The sequence below is a fragment of the Anoplophora glabripennis genome, unplaced genomic scaffold, assembly GCF_000390285.2.
Source record: "Anoplophora glabripennis isolate ALB-LARVAE unplaced genomic scaffold, Agla_2.0 scaffold1244, whole genome shotgun sequence".
NCBI classification, from domain to species: Eukaryota; Metazoa; Arthropoda; class Insecta; order Coleoptera; family Cerambycidae; genus Anoplophora; species Anoplophora glabripennis.
The window spans coordinates 70,216-94,769 of NW_019417318.1; the positions used below are offsets into that span (position 1 = coordinate 70,216).

The following is a 24,554-nucleotide window of genomic DNA, read 5'->3' on the forward strand; positions in this document are numbered from 1 at the left end:
CTCCACCTCCAGAAACATCTCTAAACTGTTAGAACATACATATCTTAAAAGAAAACTTTCATTTTAGACCTATGAATTGTTCTCAACATCATAATCTTGGAGATAAAGTATGTGATGTTATTGTAAAATGTAGTCTATTTTGGTGGTGCAAAAGTGTCAATAAAATTGCTAAGGGCAGAGATACAAAGTTTGTAAAATATTTATCTACTAACCCGAGTAATGTAGATCCTGTAAAAATGCAGGCATACCGAAAATTTGAGACCAAAAGGAAATATGGAAAAAGGTAGAAGTACATATAGAGAATATATCGAAGATAATGGGTGAAGGAGTGTCTTCAAACCGGTAAATTTGCAGCAAAGGACAATATTTAAGAAAAATATAGCATTGTTTAAAAAAATATTTTATCACTTTTTTCAAATACAGCACAAACATATTTTGTTTTATTCAAAAATGTTTGTGTGTACATCTAGTACATTATTATATGTATACAGGGTGATTAAAAAAACCGCTGACAGACTTCTAAGGTAAGTAATACATGAAAAATTAAGACGAAAAGTCTTAATAAACATAGGGTCGCAAATGCCTCCTTAACGAGATACAGGGCGTCAAAGTTTCTGTAAAATTAAAGCGTAAAAGTGACAAAAAGAAGCTTATAATCTAGTTTACTTAACTCACTTGTACACATTGACATTAGTGACAGGCGATGTTTAATTTTATTTTGAATAGCACAAACCTACTATGCGAAACTAAAATGAATGAAAATAAAATTGGATTCACAAATTTTCTACAAAGGTGTTTCTCTTAAAAATGGTTACTTTAATCCATATTTTGCAAGAGACCAATTCGATAGACAATTGAACACTTTACACGAAAATAGTACCCTTTTGACAAATTTAGCAGTGGCGTAGAAAATATTTTTAAAAAAGGGTCACGTTGACCCCGTCTCTACGACAGTGCTGCTCATAAAATTTTGAGCAATACATCAAACATTGGTCTTAAGGTGCTAACTACGCATAGCAAATTTAAAATAGAAATGTTCAGGCATTTTGGAATTATTGCAGACAAAGTTTAATTTTACAGAAACTTTGACGCCCTGTATCTCGTTAAGGAAGTATTTGCGACCCTGTGTGTATTAAGACTTTTCGTCTTAATTTTTCATGTATTACCTACCCTAGAAGTCTGTCAGCGGTTTTTTGAATCACCCTGTATATCTAGTACGTTATTATAGGTATATATCCAGTAAGTATAGATAACCAAAATGCCTCTACTCACTAATCACACATTCTTTATACACAATGTGAAAATTCCATTTAGCGTACATTTTTATGACTGATGTAAATATTTTCGGTTAATATTATGATCTTTTCAGTACATATTTAAAAGTTCATTTAATAATGGTGAATTTTGGATCGTCAAGATCCAGATGATTAGTTTATACTGTATATGGAACTAAGTGTATGAAATTAAATATTTATAAATCAAGTAAACCCAATAACTTGTTATATTTGTTATTTACCATTACCATATTATTTTCATTTATAATTTATGTATGTAGTTTACATATAGTGGCAATTGTTTATGTCTTTATGTCTTTTGTAATGTATTATCAAGCATGTTCATCATTTATCCTTTTCTAACCATAGCTCATATCATTAGAACCATTTCAAGCCGATTGTCGATCGTCCGATAAAGTGTACGTAAAGAATCACTGGCCCAAGTACTAATGATACTAATGATATTAATGTAGGTACATACGTTATGTTGAAATATGATGTAATATGAAGTCATATATTTATTGTTGCAATGTATACATACCTATAGGATGTATAGGTAATGTGATTGCCTTTGTAACATTTTAAAAGTATGTTTGAATAGGTATGCATTAGATATTATTACCATGCTATTATGTTGTCATTAACTGTGAGATACTACATTAAAGACATATAGTACTATGCACACATTAATAGTTAATACTATATTACTTTAGTGTACGGTGTAAGTATTTTATGGCCAGTTTTGTAATATCAAATTAACTGCAAATTAATTATGTTAAATAGAGAAATCTTCAATGGCAGTATGGATATTTATTCCACATGACATGAGTAGAAATAGAACAGAACCACTCTTTATTCAATCGTTTCTGTATTCCATCTTCAATATGTTGTTTTTATAATATATTGCTTTATACTATTATTCGTTTTCTTTTTCCTAATTTTAATATTATTTCTATTATAGATGTGTATTTTATAAAATATATATATTTACAAAAAATTTTGACTAAATTAATTCGTAAAATCATTTACAGATAGATACCTACTTATATTGTTTCTAGACTAATGATCTGTTCTGCATCACATATGCTAATTATTTTTACAGTACTATAAAAATTTAGTTAATTCAGAGAAAATGAAAATAAATATACCATATTCTAAATATGGTAAAGAATTAATATTTCTTTATCTTTTGCTGTATAATGGTAATGTATTAATATATTATTAATGTATTTATTTTTATTTCAATATTTATTTTGAATTAACTAATTTTTTTTCTACGTTCATGCAAAAAACAAAACTTTATTGAACTGTATTTAGTGAAAAAAGTGGTTCTTTCTTGCACTCATCTCCCATTCTACTACCTACAGCGTTTTGTCATCACGACAATGACATGACGTGATCCCTCACCTAAATAAAACATTTTTTGGTTTTTGCATGAATGTAGAAAAAATATTCTATGTAACTCTTGCAAAAAGTGTTCATTGCACTCATCGTGTTATCCATCTCGGCCTAACGGCCTCGTTGGACAATTTCACATCTCGTGCAATAAACACTTTACTTTTTTCACTTGTTGCATAAATAACTATTTATAGCGCTAGAGAATTAGCATACATAATATACAGGATGTTTGGTAGGTCGATGCAAATCTTTCAGGGGTGATAGAATGGATAATTTGGAATTTATTTAACCCAATTTACCTCTATACCAAGTGTTACCATTTTCAAGATATTTATGCTTTTTTGAGAAAACCTTGTTTATCATCAAAAAAATGTGAATAAACGGAACAAGCACTTTGTTTCTTTTTATCAACAGGGTGCACTCTTATTTTTATATTATGGAGCATCAGTAATTAATATGAATAATAAATGTATAATGTGTAGAAAAAAATATAAACAAGAAAAGTTGTCCGAACATGTCAACCGCATTCAAAAACTTAAATTTAAACACAAATTTTACTTCAACGAGTACATGTGGATTTTGTCAAATGATTTTAAAAATTTCTCTAGATGTTATTTTTTCAGACCTGGCGAAATTTACAGTACAAATTTAGTTTACAAATCTGCTGCACAATATTAACCTTAATAATAAGAAATATTCATTACAATTTTTATTATTTTTAAGCTAAATTTAAACTGCAAATTTTGCAAAGTTTGAAAGGATATCATCTAGGGAAGTTTTTAAAATCATTTGACAAAATTTCCATGTACTCGTTCTAATAAAATTTGTGTTTGAACTTATGTGTTTGAGTGCGGTTGACATGTTCCGACAACTTTTCTACACATTATAAATTTGTTATTCATATTCATTACTGATGCTTCATAATATACAAATAAGATTACACCCTGTTAAAAAAAAGAAACAAACTGCTTGTTATGTATATTCACATTTTTTGGATGATAAGCAAGGTTTTCTCAAAAAATCATAAATATCTTGAAAATGGTAACACTTGGTATAAAGGTAAATTGGGTTGAATAAATTCCAAATGATCCATTCTATCATCCCCTGAAAGGTTTGCATCGACTTACCAAACACCCTGTAGAATGGATTTATTAGTCGAAACTTTAAATTTACCGCCAAATTATAAACGTACAGCGCCATCTGTTGATTAAATTCTCTATAATTACCATACTGCATGCTCTAGAAAAACATTTTAGAAAGTTTTCTGTTTTCTCATATATATATAGTTCAGCCCTCACCCGTTGTAGGGCGCTGAAATCATTGAATCAAGAAAAGAATGGCAACTTCTATTTCTATGAGTATAATTTCAACTTTTTCTCCTAAAATCTAAAATCAGCTGTTGCTGGGGAAATTTCATCGCAAAAAATCACTAGCCACTCTTCTTGCCAGTGATAAAGTTGTTTCCTGTAATTCTGTATCCTGTATTTGACAGACGAATGCTAGTCTCTCTCACTATTTAGGATATAAGGTATAAATTTTTATTAATTCAGTCGTATTTTTTGTCAAAAATTCATAATTTGGAACATAAATATTAACAAAACCGTGGTTCAAATACCTATATAAATTATTGCTATTTTATAGGTATTTTCGTTAAATTAAATTTCCTTTTGCAGGTTACTTATTTTAGTACATATAATGAGCTGTTGTTTTACCTATAACATCATTGAAATCCTTCAATTATTCCATTAAATTCACCCAGTTTATATTAATGTACATCCGATTTCCGAAACATCGCTTGATTATACATTATGACAGATATTTTTGAACGCTTGGAGTCGAACAATAGGGAAGCAATTGAGAATGCAAAAGAAACTTTACGAGAACAATTTATGAAAGGTATGTATATATTTATAAAAAAAAAATTGTAAATATCTTCCTGAGTAATTATAGCTACCTATGTGAGAATTAATCAATTCTAATTGGATCACCTATTTAAAAAGTATTCGTGTAGTTCAAAGTTAGTAGTCGGTACTTGTTCCTATTTTTATATGTGTTTTGTTTTCAAATTACTAAATAGGTACATTTTAGTATTTGAATGGGACAATAAAAGTATGTAGTTTTGTTGCTGAAATGTATTAAAATAATTGTACATTTATCAGTAATATTTTCCCCAGACCTCTTTTGTGTATACGAGAAATAAATTTTAACTTTACTTGGTTTGAAATTAAATGTTTTTGTTTAAATAATATATCTATTTGTTTATAAAAGAATTGTTATTCCATAATATTTAAATAATTGAATTTAAAGTATAATATCAAGAAAAGGTATAGGGTAAAAAATGTAAGTACCTACTTCAATATATTTATGTAGTTTTAAGTTCATAATCGATACAAGATTAATTAAAAATGATTACTGAAAAATTGCCTATAATATAATCAAATTTAAAATATATATATATACTTATATTGACATACAAATATTAAAAATTTTTATTGACTAAAAACGCATATTAAATTTGTAAAATGTTTGATGTTATTTTTAGTTAATGACTCTTGGCTGTTAAATGGCCTGTATGATTATTATTTAAGTACTAATTCTGTCAGATCTATGGATATCCTGGTAAATATAAGGGAACCTCATCATCAGTATTTATTTGATCGGTGAGTACAAAACTCAATTTTTTTTAATTAAAATTGTTTTGGAAAGGAATCTAAAGAATATCTTATAATAATAATAATAATTTTGTAATTCAGAAATCGGTAAGTACGGCACCAACAAACATTTTTTAAACAAATATTATTCAGAACAGAAATTAAATCTTGGTAAAAAATTGTATCGAATGAAGTGTTTATAAGTATTGGAAATCATATAATTTTATACAAACCTGACTTGAATTGAAAGTTAAACAGAAATTCTAACAATTTGGAAAAATCAAAGGCAAAATGTTAAACTTCCACCGTCTACATGAGGAACTTGGATAAATTTTCTATAAATTTTTAAAAAGTATCTAAATTATACCTATACAACGTTTCCATCTTATTAACAAGCTGGTAAAAGTTTAAAATTAGATCTTTTTTAAACTGCAATGTTTAATTAGGTATCCAAAAAATGTATGACGTAAATAAGTTTAATTCAACAGTAACATTTGTTATGTAAAGCTTTACTTTATTCACCTATTGGATTTCTTTGTGCAGTACAAAATTGGCTACTTATAACAGGGATAAATATTTTTCGATTATCTTATAATATTTTTTTTTCATTTTTAGTTTATCTGAATCAATTAAGAGTTCAAAAACTGAAATCAAAGTACAAGCATTGACGTTATTAGGACATGTCGCTAGAAGTCAACCAACCTGGTTATACAAACTTCAGGAGCATAACTTACTTCGAGATATCTTACAATTTTTAAAGGTATCTACACCCAACTCTCATCTGATTAATACAGATGTAAATATAAATTGTTTCTTGTTTAGAACGAAATGGAACTCCTGCCGCTTATAAGCGCTCTTCTTCTGCTGATCGTTTTATTACCAATGATACCGTCGGCGATGGGCCACTATTTAAGAGATATTTTTGATATTTTCAGGTAAAAAAATAGGAATACAATTAACGTAAATAATATATTGTGTAGTGTAGTATAGTTAAATGATCCTCTCACTCATCATCATTATTATTATTATTATTATTATTATTATTATTATTATTATTATAGTCGCCTAGCTTCTTGGAATTGTGCTTCAGGAAAATTTATCGAGGAACAAAATGTCCATATGCAGGTAGCCTTGTACGCGTTATTTCTGAGGTTATACGGAATGTATCCCTGCAATTTCCTTGCATATTTGAGAGTGCAGTATAAAGAAAAAAGTAATCCAGTTTTTGTTCACACTATTAAGGTACGTATTATTTTTATAGTTTTATTTATTTTTTTAATCTGATTTGGGTGTATGCTGCAATTGCTGCTATTCTGCAATTTTCTTAGTACTGTAAATTTACAAATTAAGCTTATTTTTCATAGAAGTATCTTAAAATTAAAGGTCACTCTTTTATGCAGACAAGTCTCTACAGAACGGTACAGCTAGACTTTATTTTTGTAAATTGAATGTATGTTTTTCAATATTTTCGAATCTGGTATTAATTATTTGGGAATATTGTAGCCTATGCTGGACACTGTTAGAATGCATCCGTCACTAGTTACGGCTTCTCAGGAAAATGAAATAACAACAGAAAGGTTAGACAGTTGTTGTCGGTGGAAATTATAATTTCTTCTACGTTACCTTTTCAGGTGGAAGAAAAAAGGAGTGCACGATGTAATCGTTGAATGTGAAAGGTTTAGTTTGGACATAACCGACCGGTGTCCACACGATTCCTGTCAGAATACGTCTGGTTTTCGTTCGAGATCGGGAACTACAAATTCAAATATTGGTAAAAGATGTTTACATCAGAATGATGTATAAGGTGTTTCGGAAGTAGATAGTCAAACTTAAAATTTGGATTCGGGCGATTAAAAGATGTGAAAAATGAAATTGTTAGAAATAGAAGATTTTGTACCACCAAGAATTAAAGTTAGCGATTGAATTTCCAAATTGCTGTCTAATTTTTGAGATTCTCAGCATTTTCGCTACTGTTTGATTTATTTATATAAGAGTTTGGCAAATTTTTACCTCAAATTCATCACTTTATATATGTTAGATATTACAAAAAAGATGTGAATGATTTTTCAAACATCAGCATCTTGTATGTTGAAAACAAAATTTTTCTGGGCATTCCTTCGTAAGCTTTTTCACTTGTTTCACCACCCGAATTCAAATTTTAAGTTTGGCGTATCAATTCAGAAACAAGCCATTTAAAAATGTGTAAAATTGTTTTATTTATATGCGTAATTTTTAGAACCGTCATATCAATTGCATAATTTAAAAAATCTAGCGGCCTGTCAAATGCAGATCACTGAAACGAGTTACTTTTCACCGAGCATGGTGTTTCACGTACAAACTCCACCAATTACCGAGACTCTTCCTACAAATATCCCTCATGTGCAGGTAACAAAATAATGACGAAATTTATTTCAAACTCTTTCTGTTGTGTGCATGTATTAAATACAGGGTGGGCAAAATGTGGCACTTTTGAAGGATTTCTCTTATTTCTCGAAAATATAACAAAAAGGATGTCAGGTCCAATTTTTGACAAAAGTAGAATGGCTAAAATGATGTCTTGATATTTTCGTTCGTTTGAAAGACATTTTTCAATTTTGGCCGCTTTCTGTGATGGGTTACAATTTTTTTGTTTGTGAAAATATTTTATGTACGTAGTAACGTTTCTTTTTTGTTATGTACTCGTAGAATCCAACCATGTACATGATTTTTTTCCGTGACTTCAGATTTTTGGGTTATAAGGTTTTATAAGAATTTGGGTTATTAAATAGGACACCATCTATAAAAATTTCTCTCAAATGATGCAAATGAACAAAACATTTCATAAAAAAAAACGAAAATATAAGATATGAAATATTTTTGCAGATAAAAAAATTGTAGGGTACCAAAGGAATTAACCAGAACGTAAAAATTCCTTTGTGTCTTAAATTAATCAAGATATTGATCACTGAACTTTTCTTGAAAATAAAGTTTTAAATTACTTATTTGGACCACTCTGTATACACGATTAAAAAGCACAAGTAACCGATACACATAATATCAATCTGTATCCTTTCAGAGTTGTATTCAAGGCGTGAATTATCTGTCACAGGAAGGTACTTCTCCTCCTGAGGCTGCGATAGAGGCAACTCCAGAAACAACTCCCGTTAGGGTAAGTAAAGATCGGAATTTTTACGACAGTCTCCATTAATTTGCGTCAATCTGCGAGTTAAATGGTGGGAAATTGTTAGTGCCTATCTTTTCAATTTTTGCACCTTACTTTATACAGGGTGTGACTTTAGTGCTACCCAGAATACTAATTTGAAATTATTATATAATATATATTTTTAATTAAACGAATAGCTATAATTTGTTTTTTAAACTGCATTTAAAATTTAAACTTCTGCGTATGCGCCTCTCGCCTCGTGATTTATTTCTATTCTTTTGTTCATCAAATTCGATAAAAAAAATTATTAGTTTGTTGATATTTATTTTTAGAGGTCGCTCGAAAACATTTTAGGTACCTACACTACTTTTAAAGTTAAAATAATTATGAATGACCTTTAGAAATTAAAATAGCGATTTGAAATTTTCAGAATCAAGATTTTTTTTCGATCTATAAAATGATAAAGTAATGAGAAAAAAAATTAAAAAAATCAATTTTTGACGATTTTGGAAATTTTTAAAAATCTTGAGGGACCTCTAAATAAATTTTTTTTAAGCTGATTTATTGAGGTGGCTCTTAAAACGTGATAAACAAACATTTTCACAAGAGAGGAAAAAAATGTTTTTTTTTTTGGGCCACCCTAATATACAGTATAATATAATATACTTGACGACATCCCCAATATATATTTTTTGGTATAAATTTGATCCCAATTCAAAGTGGCACCCTGTATATTAGAGAATTTTCTTTATACATGTTCTTTGGTTGTAATTTCACCAATCATTTCATAACTGGTATGACGTAACCTGTCCCAAAAGAATTATAGGCGTATTTGAAATTTAAATAAGTTGATTAGAAAAATAAATAAAATGCCTTAGTCACCTCCTGGTAATGTATCGGTAATTAATTTTATTTGTCTATGTGGAGAGTACAGCTCGCTAAAGTAAATTATTTTATAAACAAATAATGTGCTTCAGATAATTAAGGTCAAAATAAGCCATTTATCAATACCGTAGTTTTTATGCAAATGTGGTAATTTATAATTTTCTTCTTATATTAATTTCAATGTTTTTAAAGACTTAGTTGGCTTTTGTAGATGATGCAAGAAATTTAACATTGTTAAATCAAATAATAAGATTTGAACTACACGAATACGTGTAAGTAAACAATTATTTATTGACATTGAAATGTTTTCAACACGTTTTACTTCTAAATTTCATTCTAAATTTCATTCTAAATATGTTGGTATAGAAAATTTTTACAAGGCGTCTGCATAATATGATATTTTTCGAGAGAACTTAAACATGCCTGTCTCAGAAGCCAGTGGTTTTTGGTACATTCTTATATTTGCCGATTAAATTATTAAAAAATTTTTTTATGACATTTTCTATTTTGTTTTTACATTAACTTTATTTTCTAGGATTTTCGATTGTTACCGGCCAGATCTCAACCGTTAAATTCTAATATTGCGAGAGCGTTGACTTCATTTAGCAAAAACCGACCATCTGGTTCTCAGAACACGACACCCACTCATTCACAACCTTCTTCGCCAATGCGCAAAGAGAGTTCACCATTTAGTTTTTCATCCGAGAGTAAATCGGCGTTTCGCAAAATAAAACGAGAATCAGTATCCAACCAGAAATTAAATAAACTTATATTGGAACGGTCGCAGGTTTGTATTCTGATGATTATTTGAAAGGGAAGATCCCTAATTTAGGTTCGGATTTTTTGCGAAGGAAAATACTATATATATATTTATATATATATATATAATATACATAGCTTTCATAAATGATTCCCAGCTACGTGACCGGTAATTTTGTTTAAAACAGTAATTTTATTTCCTTCGGTTTGGCAATTCAATTTCGATAAAATTAAAAATTATTAAAACAATAAGTTCAAGATTACATTAAAACGCAACATTCTGTTTCAGCGGCTTGTGATCGGTGTATCATTTCACATTTTACTCATCCAACCGGCGATGGCATTATCTCCAGGTAGACGACGGTTTGTTATTGTGCATTGTAAACTAATCAATATCGACGTGCCGTGCAATGTTGGTTGCCTAAGCTCGACGGTCAATTGGCTTGTAATCATTTACGAAGGCTCTGTATCTGTAAATCGGAGACTTGTCAAAGCGACTTTAAAAATTATTTTTTGTTACCGCCTATTATGATTTTTCTCATACGCTCACAATTTACTTAAAACGATTGTTTTTTTTTGTTGGTTTTGTTTATTTGAAACAAACGAGTGGGACATGCACATTAAGGGATTTTGCCTGACGATAATACAAAAAAATCTCCATTGGACCATGTAGCAAGAGCTGGAACATTTTTTAATGTGATCGATTGAATTAAACAAACAGTAGTTGTATTTTATTTTTATAATGTCTTTCAGATTACCGATTGTACTGTTGGCGGTGACATGTCTTCAAAAAACAAAAATTTACCTATGCCTTCTAGTCCCCTGCGCATTATTACTTCCGAAGCAGCTTTGAGACAGTCCACCCATCACCAAAGAATCGAATCTCCTATAAGTCAAGAAGATGAGGAGGTTTTATCTATTGTTGGAAAAAATGAGGCCATAAAGCCTTCCGCTGCGAGGGCTTACAGTAACGTGTCGCCCGATTTTGACGATTGTAAGTATCTACCTGTTACGGCAAATTTGAACAGTTACACATTTTTCAGTGTTAATTCTTAGAGAATATTGATTTAAATAAGAGGCGTCTGTGTACTCTGAAAGAATTTTTTTTAAATTCACCCAATTCCCTTCACGATGAAAAATTAACAAATGTCCTAGGTTCAAACGAACATTTGGACGAAGAACAGGAACACGGATCCCCTTGTACCGCGGGTGGACTGCACATGCCTAATTCAAAATCGATGAACAGCTTCGCAAAGAGAGTCCAACGATTACGGTATCACAGTCAGTGCAATCCCGAGCCCGAGCAAATCGAAGCCTCTACCGGCAGCAGTCCGGGAAACAGTGAGTGACTAGAAATTACGCAAATCGTTTCGGAATCGCTTATTATTTTACATTGTAGATATACCATTTCCAAATTGTACGACGGTTCGCCGTGCAAACTCGTGCCCGGAAATTAAGAAAAGTCCCAATAATCCTTCAAAAGACAATATGGATAAGCCCTTGGATGAAACTGATGAGGAAACTACGGGAGAAGTTAAGGTGGAGAGTGTACTGAACAATTTGAATGCCGTCAATCAAACCGATAAGTGTGAAAAGCTTAGGAAGGCCATGTTTTGCTGTTCTACCCAGACGGAAAACTTTTGGCCGATGCCATACGAGCATTTATTTTTGGGCATTTTCCCATCCTTGGAGAGCGGCGAAGTCAAGCCGAGCCCTGTACCGAGTCCCGCACCTTTCAATATTTCTCAGGAAAGAAGCTGCCCTCCTTCCTTATACGATATCCTAGACAAGTGAGTAACCTGTACAAAATATTTTCCGTTTTGTTCAATTTTGTCCTCGATACAAAAAATTAATTACATACGTGTAAGTCCCATTATGTGTCTATCACAAAAAAGCATATCATTACCTATAGTTCAAATATGATCTATATACAGGGTGTTTGTAAATCATGATGTCAAACTAATGTAGATTGTAGAAAATATAAAGTATCTTTTAAGGTAAAAGAGATAAAGGTACGTTGTCACAAACGCATACATATTTTTAAAATTCTCCAAAATAATATTTTCTGCAGTTTCATGTCGGTTTCATTAAAAAGTGGATTTTAAAAAGTTTTCCATGAAAACGTACCGCAAGAGAGAACGTAATTTAATCCCGTAATGCATTACGTTGTTTAAGGTATATTGAATCGGCAGTGAACTGCAGCGAAAGGAACAGCTCGCAGCTCCTTAGGGATCAACTGCAACTCTTGCATCAGCAACTCCTTTTCGAGAGACATAGAAGAGAAACTCACGCCTACAGAAACAGACGGTTGCTTTCAGACGCAAAGAGTACGAGATTATTGGAAGAATGTAACTCTGCCTTGGTAATAATTTTTTAAAACGACATAACTTCTTATATTAAAAAAATAGTTATTAGTAATTCTTTAATTCACTTTAGCGAGATACTGTTCAACTTCAGCAAAGAGATATTGATGACTTAAGGAAGCAAATTAATACTTTCAAAAAGGAAAGACTTGACGAAGAGAAGAAATTGAACAAGACCGTCCAGTATTGGGAGAATCAGGTATATTTAATTGATAAGGTGTTTAGAATATGTTTAACCTTCAAATTATATGTCGTCTTAAAAAATCTAATCGATAAAAATAAAATTAATAGAAACATTTTTAATTTTAGTGCAAGACCTTGCAGCAGGAATGCAAAAATTTGAGGGAGATCAACAACGTTTTTGCGAAAGATTTGGTCGATTTAAGAAGTAAATGCTCCGATTTGAACGAAGAACGCCAAAAGGCGGAGTCTGTGTTGCTAGACACGATTGCCGAAGTAAACGTAAGCAAGATATTATTGTTAACGATACTTTTTCCGTTATTAAATTTGCGTTCCGTAGGTGGCGAGAGAACAGGCGTGGGTGGGAGAAAAAGGCAGACACGAATTAGAGCAGGTCAATAAAGAACTGCTCTTGATCGGGGAGCTTCAGTTGAAGTACCAGGAGAAGTTGGATAAGCTGTCCGCCATGAAGAGGAGCGAGGAGGAATTGGAAACGGTCAGGGAATCTTATAAAGAAAGCATTAAAAGTAATTTGCTTTTATAGAGAAAAATAGGAATTAATTTATTTTTTTATAAAAGAAATTTAGGAGGCGATCCTACCCATAAAAATAGTAGTTGCAATATCCTGCGGTACTTCAAATATCGACGTAATCTTAAAGTAATTTTTTTTTATCGTTGTGATAACATCTTATTGTTGGCAACAGACGGTAATTATGGAAAGTCATCAAAATGATGAAAAACTAATAAAAGGTTAAATTAATTCAATTAATATGAAAGATCTCTGTTAATATTCTGTTTCTGAACTTTTACGGGGGTAGAATCGCCCCCTAAATAATATAATGGGCATGTAATTACATGTTTCTCTGACAAATAAGAAAAAATCCCCCCTATTACGATTATTTCAGGCATGGAGCAACAATTAGAAATCAAGGTGGCAGGTTTGGAGGCGTACAAAGCACGAGTTCATGAATTGGAACATATAATAATGACAAACGAAGATTTAATACTGGCTCAGAAAAAGACGGTGAACGTGTTGAATGAACAGCGGTTTGAAAAATTTGAGGTAAATGTAATCGTTCAAAAAAATATATAAATTCCTAGTTAGTTTCTTTACGTATAATTGTAAAAGTTTTTTTTTTCTTATTGATTATTTGAAGTGATTTGAGGGTTTAAAAAGATATTTGCGGAACAATAGTGCCTTTTGTCGCTCCTTGGGATTACTTTTAGCGGGTATGTTTTAGGCCGTCGAAAGTAAATATCAGACGCAGTTGACGATCAATCGGGCTCTAGAAGAGAAAATACTGGATTTACGTCAACGATTAGAGTCCGACAAAGGAAAGAGGTGTGTTCATTCGCCGGACACTAGTAGCTGTCACGAGGTAAACGTGACTACAACGGCTGGTTTTAGTCCACATTCGTCCCCCCTGTCGGCTTCCCTGGCGTCCTCGGAGGGAAGCATGGCGTTTCACGAAAGAGAGCAGAGAGAAGTAAAGAACCTTCAGGTACGAGCTTCTAGACGGTAATTCTCCCCGATTTTATTAATTTAGTACAACAACTGCTCTGCCGACTAAAACCCCTACCACCCCTCTAATAATGTCTTCGTAAAGTAAATCGCCAAGATCATTCATCGGTAGAATCACCAGACGCAGACCAGTTTCTTATTAATTCTCATCTGCACGACATAGAGATGAGACGACCGACTAACGATCATTATAGATGTCTATCGGCGGCATGTTTTTATTGTGGGCGAGATATAACCTACAAAACGTGTTATTTTGGGTTTTACGAAAATTCATTCATCGTGCTCGGATCCTTGTCCTTGCCATTTTATTGTTTTAGAGAGTAGAAGTTAATTTTCTTAAATCTCCCATCTGTGTCACTAAAATTAAGAATCTGCACAAAAGGTTATAGATTTTCTGATTTTCGATTTTCATTATACAATGTATAGATAATGGTCATTTAATTTTTTAGGCGATCGTGGACCAAAAGTCAAGATTCGATGGCGATGCATTTGTTGAAAAAGAAAACGACTGATTTTTCATCTTAATATATATATATATATATATATATATATATATATATATTCTAGGAGTAAGACGAGAAACATAAAAATGGCATTAAAAGCTCATAACCGCTTTGATAAAAATTACCTACTGTGTAGTTGTAAAATTTTATACAAATGTTATAAGTGACACAAATTCATGTAAAAGGAATACATTCATTACTGTTCTCTAAGTTGTCATCTCAAAAAGTGTTAGTTGTTGTACTCTCACGAAGGTTAGAATGTTATATTATATATATATTATATAAATATTATGTAAATTTAAAGCGTTACTTTATATAAAGACCAAAATGTTGAGGCACTTCTAAATTTGTGATGGTAGACGTAACAAAGTATTTATTGTTATGGCTGATGATTATATTGTTACATTGAATTGATTTCAAAATAATTTTTATTAAATGTATTTAAATACTTAATAACGTCTTTAACTTAATTCCAACGTCCTATTTTATAAAGAGAAAATTAAAGTCCATACCGTTCTACATCAGAAGAAATGGAAACAACCACTTTCAGAGAAACCCGAGTTTCAAAACATCCAAGTGTATACAGGGTGTAACTTTCAGTGGCGGTCGGCTTTTTCACGGGTAATAGTATGAATTTCCCAGATTACTAAACTTTTTTTAAGGGGGATAGCCACTGATGGGTCCTTCGAAAATATGTGTATAAAATTTTAAGTCCACATTCCGAAAATTGTCTCCGAGTCACAGTCATTTCAATGAGGCAGGTATAGACACCATAAATCATCGGCGCGCTAGGGACAGACTAAGAATCGTGCGCAAAAGGGGCAATAAAATAAAAAAACAACGACAAGGACACCACTGGAGATGTAGTGGAAGAACCATAATATGGCCCAGGACTCGATAGTCTGATGTTAGTATAAATATGGTAGTAGACATACGATTTCACAGTAAAAAAAATGGTCCGAAACCTTTTAAACGACTTTTTTTCAAACTGGTCGCATCGATCGTTTTTGTTTTTGCATCAGCTGAGGTTAAGCATAGCCGATTTTGAAAATTTTGATTATTACTATTTTTTAAGACTGCATAAATAGGAAAAAGTGAAAAAAAACTCAATCCCTCACCAATTAATTTGTAAAAAATCTGAAAAAAAAATGGCTACAGCTATAACTACATTCATATAGATTCCCGTTTTTGAAAAAACTGCGCAAATATGGAGGGGGATTTTATTTTAAGGCTTTACAGCAAGGCTCATAACTTTGTAACAACTTCTCGGGGCTCGGAAAAAATTTCAGGTGGACAATAACGGCCCCGACCAATCCAAAGCTGCATTAAGTATTAAGTTACGGGCAATGAACTCCAATATTGGCGACCAAACTTACAATATGACAACATGTACATACATTACCACATACGTTACAAGAAAAAGAAAAAATATAACGCTAATATAAAATTATATTTTATTTAAAGTTTCAAATCGGACAAATATTCAATTATTTAACTGGTACAAATTGAATGAGTCGTTTAATTTTCCTTAATAGTACTTCAATGAATCCTTTATCTAATTCAGTTCGGCCCTGAAACAAAAACATCTGGTATGGTATCGTGTAGGTTTTCAAGACTATTATGTCCTATTTAAGTTAATAATCAATTTTTAGCACAAAAAAATTGAAAAGATAAGACTATCGTAACACGAGAAATAGACAATTTCATATAAAACGTATAAAATATCAATAATTAGAAAGTAGCGTTACCTGAGCCGTCTCCAGCAGTTGTTTACTAAAACTGTCGTTAAAAAGAGAAACCAACCCTTGTTTCAAATTACTGATGATGTCTGAGGACACTTTCCATGTGGCTTCCGAGGCAGATGCGAGAGCCACTAAAATAAACATTTATAAGAGGCATTTATGCAAAACATATTTCGGTACGGAAATGTATTTTCTGAAATTCAATGTTTTTTATTTAATTTCACGTTAAATATAAATATAAAAAAAATGTTACTATAAAACATAATGGTAGAATAAATTTAATCATTTAAAGTTGTTGAATTGTTATAAATACCGACATTAAAAAAATTATACAGCAACTTACTATCTGGATTTAGTGTAGTGTTAGAGTGAATGTATCCGTAACTCTTTGATTTTGGTATAGCTCTCAACATATAGAAATCAAGATGGGACCATATTAGATATAGAGCATTTTCTATAATAAATACACAGTATTTTAGTTCTTTTTTCTTTTTCTTAAGCCTTTCCGAAATAATCTCGTATGCCCTTTCTCTCTTTGATGATAAATCTGTATTGTCGACGGACTCCTCAATATAATGGCGCAGATCTAGCGAATTCATATCGGGTATTTCTTTCAGTTTTCTTGCCAATAAATCGTGAGTGACCTTTTCTTGATGGTGGTAATTCACGGTGCTAATCAACTGTTGAACAATTATACCTAATGAAGGTTCTTGTTCGTTGGTGTTCGATGTACTTCTTATATTGAAAGTGTGCAACAAGGGATCGCTTAATGACGGATAAAAAATAACCCCAACACCGGCATGCTCTATTCCATGGTTTGCAACTATACGTTGAGAGTAACACAGGAGGTTGGCCATAATCTGCATTGCGTATAGTAATCTCTCGGATGTCTGAAACATACTGGTCGAACGTGAAGGATGCATTACCAGACGTTTCACTGTGTCTTCGGATAATATAAATCTAGGAAGTAACGATAGCATGAGTTTTTGCAACCGATATAGTTGAGCTCTGATATTTTGAACGACGTTGGGATTTTCTAAGATGTTGATCAAATCATTGTTTGCGATACGGGACAATACCGATGTAAGAAGTGATAATTCTTTTAAGGATTCGGGTGATAAATCTGGACTGCCCGAACGTAAGATTAATTCGATTACATCCAGGTGACTGAACAAGAAATACATAATTTGTACGACGGCCGACTGATTTTCCGTTCCTAACGTAGTTAGAATGGCGTTACAAACGTCCAGAGTTGGAAGCCATATCTGAAGATACTGCTGTTCGACTGGCGGTAAGAAATCTTCTAATACATCATCTTTATGCCAAGATTTCGATATTTCGGGATGAAAAGCAAAAACCGACATGTTGCTAAAGCAAGCCAGCAACTTTTGTTCCAGTATCATCTCCGCCCCCATCTTGGTTCCCGCTAATCTCATCAATAACAATATTTTTGCCATATACAAATATAGCGGTTTTATAGACTCCGCTTGTAGTTCCAACATATTCCTTAAATCGGTGTCGCTGTCCATTATACTTTGAATTATGTGCCTTAAATAGCCACGGCTTGACACGAACATAATCGAATTTATGTTACCAGATAACATTATCAAATGGCTAAAGCTCGACATTGCAAGAATTTTACAAATCTCTTGACCGCCGATACAATCATGACATAACACTTCCACCAATTTTTCTCCAAACTTGGATAAAATGTCCGATGAAAACTGAATCTGCAAATCTCTGTCAGCAGTATTCACCCGGGAACTATCCAAACGGCTTATATAAAGACTATCATTGAAAATAGTACTGTCGTGTGGAACATCCGCATTTGTCAGTTGTAAAAACGTTACTAACGCAGCGTACAGGTTAATTCTTAATTCTCCATCTATGACATCGGATATCATGATCCATTCTACAAGACGTTCCAGAATTTCCTTTAGGGAACTGTAATAAAGTTTCATTACATTCACATTCGTGTCGCTATGAAGGTTTGACGTCCTTAGCATTTTCTTATCGTGAATATAACACTTTTTTAAATTAGTCATCATTAATAAAACGGCCCCAGATGTATATCTAGAAACTTCCGGTAAAAGTTGTACTTTCACAACTTTTTTTAAAATATGTTTAAGCAGGCAGATACTTATAATTTGTTGTTCTGTCGAAGAAATTATCTCTAAGGGAATGTACATGACTAACACCTCTGCCACTTGCCTCCAAGCATCCACAAATTGTACCACGGAAGAACAAGTTTCAGTCCTCTTGTTCAGTTCAAGTGCGTACTTTAGAACTTTAGGGATCTCCTGAGTTATGGCCTGAATCTGACCGAGAACGGCTGTTCCTTGCAACGATTTCAGTTCGTCGTACAATATTTGATGTAACCTTTTCAAATCGATTAATTTTGGTGGCTTCTTTTTTTGGCAATTTTGTAGAATCTGATTTAGCACAGTGTTGTTAAAAAAATCCCATGGGGGCGTCTCCACCGGGGGTTCTTTAAACTCAAAATAGGGGATTAAACTTGTCATAAAATTTTCCATTTTTATATCGTCGGGTGTTATAATTTTCGCTTCAATGACGTTTTTCTGAATTAAAGAGAAAATATCTGGATTTTTTGCCTCTTCAACTGGTACATTCACGAGGAAGGACGTTAACTGTTTCAGATAAGTTACCTGTTTAACTTCACTGGAAATTTTTAATTCGATGGCAAGTACCTTTAGTAACCAGGTAAGCTGATTAAATTCACTTATTCCATCAGTTATATTATTTTTACTGGCTTCTCTTAAATGATCTTTGAAAAATGTTTTATTCAACCTTATGAATCGTAACACCGGCCCCGAAGTTTTTACGTTTGAAGCCAGTAAATAAAGCAGATGATAACTGGATTCCAACAATGAGGGGGCTGGGGTCTCTATAAAGTGGTTGACAGTCGCATCCATGATCGATAGTATAGAATGTAGACATGTACGAGGAAATCCCAAAACTCCAGGAAACTGAAATTCAGTCAGAGAAACATCCCTTTTTATATCAAAACCCATCAAAAAATGAGTCAAATTCGGCGTATTGTAGGGTAAACATTGTTTAAGCAACTTCAGGACCTCTTTCTTGATATCGTAGCTTGCTTCATCGTTATCATCATTCGTAGAATCTAGACATTCCACAAATCCACTTCTGACAGTTTCTTTTATCTCGTCAGATGCCAACAAGATATCGATGAACTGATTGTGTGCAACGGGTGAACTTGTAATCAACGCTAGAATTTTTACAGCGTCAAAGCTGTGTTTAGGCAAATACAGATGGTAAGTAATATATTTTGCGATATTCACGCAATGGTCTGGCTTGCCGCTACGTCTATTTATCGACAACAATAATTTGTAAATGCTCGTTAACAAAATAGATGCCGAGGATGATGTAAGTAGACTGAAAAATTTGGGTTGTAGCACTAAAACCCTGTTAAGGATATTTAAACAACTTAATGTGCACTCCTTCACCATTTCTTCTCCAGGAAACGATAAGTAGGTATCGAAAAGTCTATTTCCATCGTCGATTATATCTAGTATAGTATTTAACATTTCCGATTTAATATTCAATTGTAACATAAGATGGTATCCGGGAGGAGAATTAAATTCTGTCTGGGTATTAGCAGGAAAATCGGACAGTTTAGGATCGTACTGATTTAAAAACTTCTCAAATAACTTTAAACAAAGTGTCGCCACCTCCCATTTCTCAGAGGTATTTCGGTAAGATCTTGTATGATATTTCAGAAAAACGGAATTAACGATGAAAGACAGATAGGGATCAAAGCCTGGCTTTCTCAATCCCGCCCCTAAAGTCCTGGGGATTCCGAAACCCGTTAACACTTGGAGAAGTTTGAGCACCGCTCTAGTTAAGGGATACTCTTCCATCCTCGATTCTATTTCGTCTAATTCAGTCTGAATACCGCGCGGCGAATAACTGGACGTGGTTGGAATAGTCACCAGAATTTGAGCTGTTTCCAAATTCTCCCACATTTGGGCGGCATTTTCGGACGATTTTGATAGGGCGGCAAGAGTGAGAAGAAGATCCGATTTTAACGGTATGGGAATCGAGCAACTGACTAATCCAAGCATCACGTTTAAGGGGGACCATCCCGGGTGTTCACACATAGCTAAACGAGAAAATTCGTCGCGTTCGGCTACCGTACGAATCAATAACAAAACGGCATGTAATCCGTCAATCTCTTGCGGGGACACGCCTTTGTGATAAGCAGCGCGGTTTCTATAAACGGTGTCGGCCTGCGGTGGAGTTTCCTGCCTCAAGTTGCTAAAATATTGAGCAAAAGACATAAAAAAATGATCCCATGACAAATTCGTGGAAACATTTGTGCTGGCCTGCTTCAGCATATTGAAACAATATCGTGCCGTTTGCTGTGAAGATGACAAACCACTCAACATTGTTATGTACGGAACAAACAAGGAAGAAGGCAACATATCTCCAGCTAATCTGATGAACTTGAATAACGACACTGATCTAGGAGGAGCTCTATAAGAATAACTCTGATTTGGACTGATTTCGATGGGACTCCAGTAATTCAGCATATAATCAGTGCCGAGGATATCGTTCGAATATAATTTTCCTACGGTTAACAATAAATATTCGAAATATCTCGGAAGGTTGGCGGGAGCTTCTAATCCTTCTCTGAGGTATACTTGCATCGTTCTAGAGATTTCATCGGCTTTCATTCGTAGATCTTTAACTTTCGGGTACATCGAGAAGATGAAGTCTGCTATCAAATTATGAATCCGTTTATAGAGGAAAGCTTCCTTGTACAGCGTCTTATTTTCTAGTAGTATGTTGTGCATAAACGTGAAAACGTTCATTTCGATGGCAGCATCGACGAACGTGTCTTCCCTGTTGATGGCATCCTGAAAACGATAGTTGTGAGGCACCTCCCTCAGAGAACTTATGCAAACTGACAATCCGAATGTAGAAAGCGCTTGCAGTCCTTCGCATACCCATTTGGGTTTCGTCGGTAAGAATTCGTTCATGATACTGGTCAAGAAACTGGTATCAGACAAAAGAGGTAACGACTGCACAGCCTCCTCCCCGTCCTCCCTTGTGTGCAATATGCTAAGATCTAGAGCGGACAAAAGCGCCATTTCTAAATACAAGTTTACATCATCGATCCTCCCCGATGCCTCTTCCTCGATTTTAATCTCCCTCAAATAATTAATTAGTGCCAAGGTAGGGTCCTTCGGGAGCCCGCACTGTGTTGACCAAGAAAACACTATATCCGCCAAAATATTCTTAATGTCATTAAACAAATCTGTGACCTGTCTTCGGTGTTTGGGTCCTCCTAATGCCAGGTTCTGTTGCAACTTTTCAATTTCTTTACTTAAATCGAGAGTTCGGAGCAGTTCGAATATCCTGTTAAATAGACCACCCTCCATTAATTGGTTGGTATAATCCGTGATAAATTTCGCTACGTCCGGATTTACTTTAACACACCACTGTACTCCCGTTCTCGCCTGTACTAAGTAAAGCAAGGTTGTCACAAGTGCTTTTCGCCCATCGTAATACAAAAGTACCGCTATCAAACCTCTGGGTAACGAGGGATAATACGGCATTTGTATTTGAGCAGTGCATAGTAGATCAAGAGCAACGAATTCGTTTATTTCAAACATATCTGATAGGATGATTGCTTCCTGGTATAATTCTTTGGATAAGACTTGATGCCCAATTCCTTTAATAGTGATTCCTTCATCCATGCCTTTCTTAAGTTCCTCCCTGGTTTTCTCATTTTTTGGCTGAAAAGAAAAGAATATTCATTTTCGTCAGTTATTAAATGAAGTACCAGGCTAAATTTGCAAATTTCCACATAATTTTATGGATATTGCTTTCTACACATACTAAATACAAGACGGAACATTCAAATTCAGAAGATTTTAACAAACTGCTTATATATTAATAAACTTGAGGCAGAAACCGTTGAGCAAAATTTGTAACTTCACTAAAATGCCTTTTATATACAGTATCACGTTGCTAATCCGTACCCTACGCGACCGAGAGCATGGTCAAAACACAAAAAAGGTCGGATTATCAGAGGAACACTTTTATTGCCCCGTAACATCACAATACAATTTTAATTTTCAGCTGGAAATACTGTACTGTCTGAAACATTGATAACAAAATGTGAAGGAAACAATACAAGTGAAAGTTTAAAGACTGTACATATCATTTACACACAACTGATTTGCTCTTAACTATTTAAGACATGAGAAATCATACGGTAAAAAATGTTCGTTCCGTTCTTAAGCAAAACGAAATCTTGATTCTAGGGGCGGCCCATATAGGTAAAGGTAAAGGAAGTAAGCAGACACCGGACGTGGGATGGTCGGACTAAGCGAGAAGTTGGACAATCCCAGGTCGGATTAGCAAGGTTTTACTGTATTCATCTTGTTGCAGTCATGTGCGGCTGAGGACCGCACATAATTTATAAATTGTTTATGTATTTTTTTGAAGGAATAGTTTTATTATTCCATAATTAATTTTACTACTCAGATATTACTGACATAATCAGAAAAATAACGTTATTGCAGGGAGAAAGACTCCAGCAACATAAATAATTATTATCCTGATTCTTAAATATTACTTTAACATTGTACACGAAATTATGCACATAATTACTCATATAGTTTCTCTCTCAATAAAACTACCACATAGGTATATGACTAATTATAACAGATATTTTTCATACCGGGTTTTTTAATAGTGAAAAAAAACTTTGTTTATGTTTCCTTAAGATATTTTCAAGCTCTGCCGATGTTAAGTCCTCACTGGGCTGATTTAAATGCTTCCAAACTATTCCCTTTAAGTCCTTATAAGGGTTCCATAAATCCTCAGATTTATTTACTGGCAACACTAAAATGTAAAAATCATTGCATTAATGTTAATTAGATTTTTTCAATACATACCATCATTCATTTTATAGATTTTATGTTTAAGAATATCTACAACGTATGTATGTTTAAAAACTTATAACAAATTAAATTTTAGGTTAGGTGAAACTAGAATTTAGTTTTTTCACATTTTAAATCCAACGAACACCAATGAAAGAAATCGGTTTGGTTTGGATACACACAGGGTTGCCAGATTTTCTTTTAAGCTAGTAGCCACACCAAAATTGAAAGTAGCCCAAAATAGCCTACATCTAGTAACAAAAACCGTTATTTATAATTTTTATACATTTGAAGTTTAAAACCATTCAGGTTTGAGTTTGTTCTGAGTCTGGGGACAATCCTTTTCTAGTCGTATGTGGACAACCCTGAGAAATAGAGTAACTGCTTGTTGTTCTCAAGTAAGGGTAAGAATACAACCACAGATCATATAATACATACAAGTACAACTAAGTGAGGAATTTTCAGTAAAATTATACATATTAATGTAAATTTGGAAACAGGATCGATCAGGATAACGGAAGGTTGAGAAGGTATTTTGCCGATCCTGATATTTAAAGAGATAACTGGAATTATACGTACCCTTAAATCGCTAATTATATTATTGGAAAATTTTCAGACTTCTAGTGGTCTTAATAAAACATCTTTTAAATTAATTTTGCACGACCGCCATCTACCGGTGAGTAGTTACACTAAACTACTTTGTACTTGAAATGATAGGAAACTAACACAATTAATGAATGTATTAACTTCATACCGGAAAGATGGCGCCACCTACTATAATCTGGCCTAAAAATTGATAGGAATTAAGAACAAATACAACTAAATTTGACAATCCTTTATTAACAAAAATATTACATGCAGTTATTACTATTTATTATAGCACCTAAATGTACATTAATTATTTTAAATTAAGTAACTTGTATTCACTGACTTCCTTCAGCATTTTAGAGATTTTCTTTGTCCTGTAACATAAATAAAAACAAATTAAACACCAATTTTATCGAAAAACAGAGTGACTGCCAAAATATCACCGACATTCATCAACATTCTTTGACGTTTCGCTTTCATGTTTGCTTCGTCGCGCTGAATGGATAAGGTTGACGAGAGCAGAAAATTTTTAAAAGAAACTACCTTTGTACCCGCATAAATAGTTTTTTTAATTATAAGGTCTCCGTCAGGTGTCTTTTTATTATTTCGTGGTAT

At 33.1% G+C, this 24,554-nt stretch overlaps 2 protein-coding genes across 2 annotated transcripts; one reads left to right on the plus strand and one right to left on the minus strand.

Moving 5' to 3' along the window:
- Positions 1-4,137: 4,137 nt before the first annotated feature.
- Positions 4,138-15,082, plus strand: LOC108916141 (hamartin). The gene is made up of 21 exons (XM_018722343.1): positions 4,138-4,200; positions 4,346-4,568; positions 5,215-5,332; positions 5,939-6,083; positions 6,146-6,258; positions 6,385-6,565; positions 6,827-6,900; positions 6,955-7,094; positions 7,560-7,708; positions 8,379-8,471; positions 9,886-10,137; positions 10,863-11,103; positions 11,265-11,450; positions 11,509-11,899; positions 12,285-12,471; positions 12,546-12,671; positions 12,782-12,934; positions 12,993-13,179; positions 13,558-13,715; positions 13,894-14,154; positions 14,624-15,082. The coding sequence occupies exons 2-21, from the start codon at positions 4,481-4,483 to the stop codon at positions 14,684-14,686; spliced, it is 3,306 nt and encodes a 1,101-aa protein (XP_018577859.1). The 5' UTR covers positions 4,138-4,200; positions 4,346-4,480; the 3' UTR covers positions 14,687-15,082.
- Positions 15,083-16,113: 1,031 nt separating this feature from the next.
- On the minus strand, positions 16,114-23,478 carry LOC108916140 (nuclear pore complex protein Nup205). Its single transcript, XM_018722342.2, has 5 exons — positions 23,367-23,478; positions 23,150-23,313; positions 16,763-22,199; positions 16,426-16,550; positions 16,114-16,248 (listed from the first exon to the last, which is right to left on the minus strand). The coding sequence occupies exons 1-5, from the start codon at positions 23,374-23,376 to the stop codon at positions 16,165-16,167; spliced, it is 5,820 nt and encodes a 1,939-aa protein (XP_018577858.1). The 5' UTR covers positions 23,377-23,478; the 3' UTR covers positions 16,114-16,164.
- Between the last annotated feature and the right edge of the window lie 1,076 nt (positions 23,479-24,554).

Bases quoted from the DNA above. Each gene is read 5' to 3' on its own strand.
- LOC108916141 (XM_018722343.1), top strand. From the start codon at position 4,481: ATGACAGATATTTTTGAACGCTTGGAGTCGAACAATAGGGAAGCAATT. The intron at 4,569-5,214 runs GTATGTATATAT...TGTTATTTTTAG, and splicing joins ACGAGAACAATTTATGAAAG to TTAATGACTCTTGGCTGTTA. The intron at 12,472-12,545 runs GTAATAATTTTT...AATTCACTTTAG, and splicing joins AAGAATGTAACTCTGCCTTG to CGAGATACTGTTCAACTTCA.
- LOC108916140 (XM_018722342.2), bottom strand. The intron at 22,200-23,149 runs GTATGAAAAATA...TTTTCTTTTCAG, and splicing joins TTTCACTATTAAAAAACCCG to CCAAAAAATGAGAAAACCAG. The intron at 16,551-16,762 runs GTAAGTTGCTGT...TGTTTATTTTAG, and splicing joins CACTACACTAAATCCAGATA to TGGCTCTCGCATCTGCCTCG.